Genomic DNA, 3,586 nt, shown 5'->3' on the forward strand with positions numbered 1-3,586 from the left:
ACGAAGTGGGGCCACGAGGGGGCCACACCCTAGGGCGGCGTGGCCCCCCCCTTGGCCGCGCGGCCCTGTGGTGTGGGGCCCTCGTGCCGCCTCCTGACCTGCCCTTCCGCCTACTTAAAGCCTCCGTTGCGAAACCCCCAGTACCGAGAGCCACGATACGGAAAACCTTCCAGAGACGCCGCCGCCGCCGATCCCATCTCGGGGGATCCAGAGATCGCCTCCGGCACCCTGCCGGAGAGGGGAATCATCTCCCGGAGGACTCTACGCCGCCATGGTCGCCTCCGGAGTGATGTGTGAGTAGTCTACCCCTGGACTATGGGTCCATAGCAGTAGCTAGATGGTTGTCTTCTCCCCATTGTGCTTCATTGTCGGATCTTGTGAGCTGCCTAACATGATCAAGATCATCTATCTGTAATTCTATATGTTGCGTTTGTTGGGATCCGATGAATAGAGAATACTTGTTATGTTGATTATCAAAGTTATGTCTATGTGTTGTTTATGATCTTGCATGCTCTCCGTTACTAGTAGATGCTCTGGCCAAGTAGATGCTTGTAACTCCAAGAGGGAGTATTTATGCTCGATAGTGGGTTCATGCTGCATTGACACACAGGACGATGACAGAAAGTTCTAAGGTTGTGTTGTGCTGTTGCCACTAGGGATAAAACATAGATGCTATGTCTAAGGATGTAGTTGTTGATTACATTACGCACCATACTTAATGCAATTGTCTGTTGCTTTGCAACTTAATACTGGAGGGAGTTCGGATGATAACCTGAAGGTGGACTTTTTAGGCATAGATGCAGTTGGATGGCGGTCTATGTACTTTGTCGTAATGCCCAATTAAATCTCACTATACTCATCATAATATGTATGTGCATGGTCATGCCCTCTTTATTTGTCAATTGCCCAACTGTAATTTGTTCACCCAACATGCTGTTTATTTTATGGGAGAGACACCTCTAGTGAACTGTGGACCCCGGTCCAATTCTCTATACTGAAATACAATCTACTGCAATACTTGTTCTCTTGTTTTACGCAAACAATCATCTTCCACACAATACGGTTAATCCTTTGTTACAGCAAGCCGGTGAGATTGACAACCTCACTGTTTCGTTGGGGCAAAGTACTTTGGTTGTGTTGTGCAGGTTCCACGTTGGCACCGGAATCCCTGGTGTTGCGCCGCACTACATCCCGCCACCATCAACCTTCAACGTGCTTCTTGGCTCCTCCTGGTTCGATAAACCTTGGTTTCTTTCTGAGGGAAAACTTGCTGTTGTGTGCATCATACCTTCCTCTTGGGGTTCCCAACGAACGTGTGAGTTACACGCCATCAAGCTCTCGCGACGGTGGGAGGACAGCGGCGACGGCGACGGCGTCCTCCGACTCTGCTACGACGCGGCGAAAGCAGCGCGGGACCGCGACCTATGCTTCTGCACCGCTTGCCGGCGTGTCGACGACGGTGGCCGGCGTCGACGCCTCTCCCAAATCGCCGGTCCTTGGCTGGCGGCGGAGCGGCGGGAGATGTGTGCGAGGGGTTTGTGTTTTGGGAGACAGACAGGCGGGCCAGGGGCGGACAAGGGGAGGACGCGAGCGACCAGCATCCGGCGTCCGCGGCCACGCAAACTCGTCCCAGATTTGGGCCGGGTTTGGGTCGTCCCGGACGCCGCGGCCATCCGTTTTAGGGATAGGTCCGCGCGCTGGACCGCGTTTTTGTCCGGCTCGACCCAAACGGACGCGCGGGCGCGGTTTGGGTCTTGCGGTTGGAGATGCCCTTACTACGTATCTACTACTACTAGATGCAGAACCATGTGCTCTCCGCCGTACTCTGATTAGTGTAGTCCGCGGAAGCCGTGGCCTTGGGCGCGTGTCCCGTCCTCATGGTCCGCTCCAGTGGCGGATGAGGCAGGGCTGGGGAACACGGCCACATGACGCGCGCATGCACCTCTTCGAGCCGACTTCCACATGGCACATCACGACGATACTGCCGCTGAGTCACGCCCCCCATCCAAACCTCTCGCAAGAATCAAGCAAGCCAGCGCGTTATAAAACCCAGCCCGGAAGCCGACCATGTTCCCATCTCACTCTCACCTCACCTGCATACTTTTCCTCTTTACCCTGCATTCATCGACTCGTGATTCTTTCCGTCTTTCCTCTCCTCTCCGCCATGATCTCCGCCCCTCCGATGATGCACGCCCCGGCGGCTTCAAGGTTCGCTCGGGCCTCCCTCAGCTCCTCACGAAGGGCGACGGCCCGGTGCGCGGCGGCTGTCGCGTCGGCGGCGCCGGCCGGAAGCTGCACGCTCTACGAGGTGCTGGGGCTGCGCGCCGGCGCGTCGGGCGGCGAGATCAAGGCCGCGTACCGGCGCCTGGCGCGCGAGCTGCACCCCGACGTGGCTGGCGCGGCCGGCGACGACGACTTCATCAGGCTCCACGACGCCTACGCCACGCTCTCCGACACGGACGCCCGGGCGCGCTACGACCGCGACGTCGTCGCCCAGGCCTACGCGCAGCCGCCCGCCTCCAGGCCGCCGCCGCACAGCGTCTGGGGCCGGCCTCGACGCACCTGGGAGTCCGACCAGTGCTGGTAGATAGACCCGACCTTGCTTTTGGTCCTTGCAAATAGTACCTCCCTTGACACAATCGGCGCCCCGGGCTCTCTATAGCCGCCGTGCGGCCATGGCCGCTCACCATAGAATTTTTGTTACGGTGAACCACCCATGCGTCTGTACATGTAACCTCCTCCTCTTCCTCCGTTTTTCTGATTTCTGAGTGTGCAGTGCATCTTCAGAAACATAGATATGTAGAATCAATCAACATGTGATATGTAGTAGCAGCATCATCTGATCTTCGGTATGAGCAAATTATAATCCCTTCTTGCCGATACCAATAAATGCTGTCTTGCGTTTCCACATTGTTTTCCAACGACGGATGCCGTCTCTCTTCCTTGGCTGGCAAACCAGGATTGACGACGACCTGCTACCGCCGTGTTTTTATTATTCGATGCCAGCGCAGCTATTGCCAATTGGGTGAGTCATGGGTGGCCTCAAATTTCCGCAGAATATTCCATTCCATGGATGGAGCCATGCATCATGCTTCGTTCTCTTTCAAGTTTCAAGGTCAAGGCATGATCATCCACAACCAGTGGCTCATCATGCCATGGGTCCACCTCTTCGCTCAAGGTTCAATGTACGAAGCAATTTGAATAAGGTTTTCAATAATGCGTAGGTCCTGTCGATCGACCATACATAAACCATAATGATTAACTAGTATAGTATGATTTTGCAATATGTCAAAGCAAAATAAAATACAAGCGACGGCTACAGGAAACGCAATTTCATGACATTAGTATATGTGGATTTTGATATCAGCATTCTTAGAAACAGAAAATTCAATTGTTTACAGGAAACTGATTCCTAGGCTCAATGGATAGTTACTTTTGTGAAACCTGGTTTTTTCGCCACTTCATGTGTTTAACTTTTATCATGTCCTAGTTTTTCTTTTAGTGCCAAATGTCAAGTTCCCTTCAAAAGTCCACTGTTCCACCCTTCTTTTTGTCGCCACTTCTTCTATTTTTATCTCAGCTCGCT

At 53.6% G+C, this 3,586-nt stretch overlaps 1 protein-coding gene across 1 annotated transcript; it reads left to right on the top strand.

Annotated features, from left to right (window-relative positions):
• The first annotated feature begins 2,053 nt into the window (after positions 1-2,053).
• LOC139833108 (chaperone protein dnaJ 11, chloroplastic-like) lies at positions 2,054-2,908 on the top strand. Its single transcript, XM_071823279.1, has one exon. It carries the CDS (start codon positions 2,165-2,167, stop codon positions 2,585-2,587), a length of 423 nt encoding a protein of 140 aa, XP_071679380.1. The 5' UTR covers positions 2,054-2,164; the 3' UTR covers positions 2,588-2,908.
• Positions 2,909-3,586: the final 678 nt, after the last annotated feature.

Source organism: Lolium perenne, chromosome 7 (assembly GCF_019359855.2).
Source record: "Lolium perenne isolate Kyuss_39 chromosome 7, Kyuss_2.0, whole genome shotgun sequence".
Taxonomy (NCBI): Eukaryota; Viridiplantae; Streptophyta; class Magnoliopsida; order Poales; family Poaceae; genus Lolium; species Lolium perenne.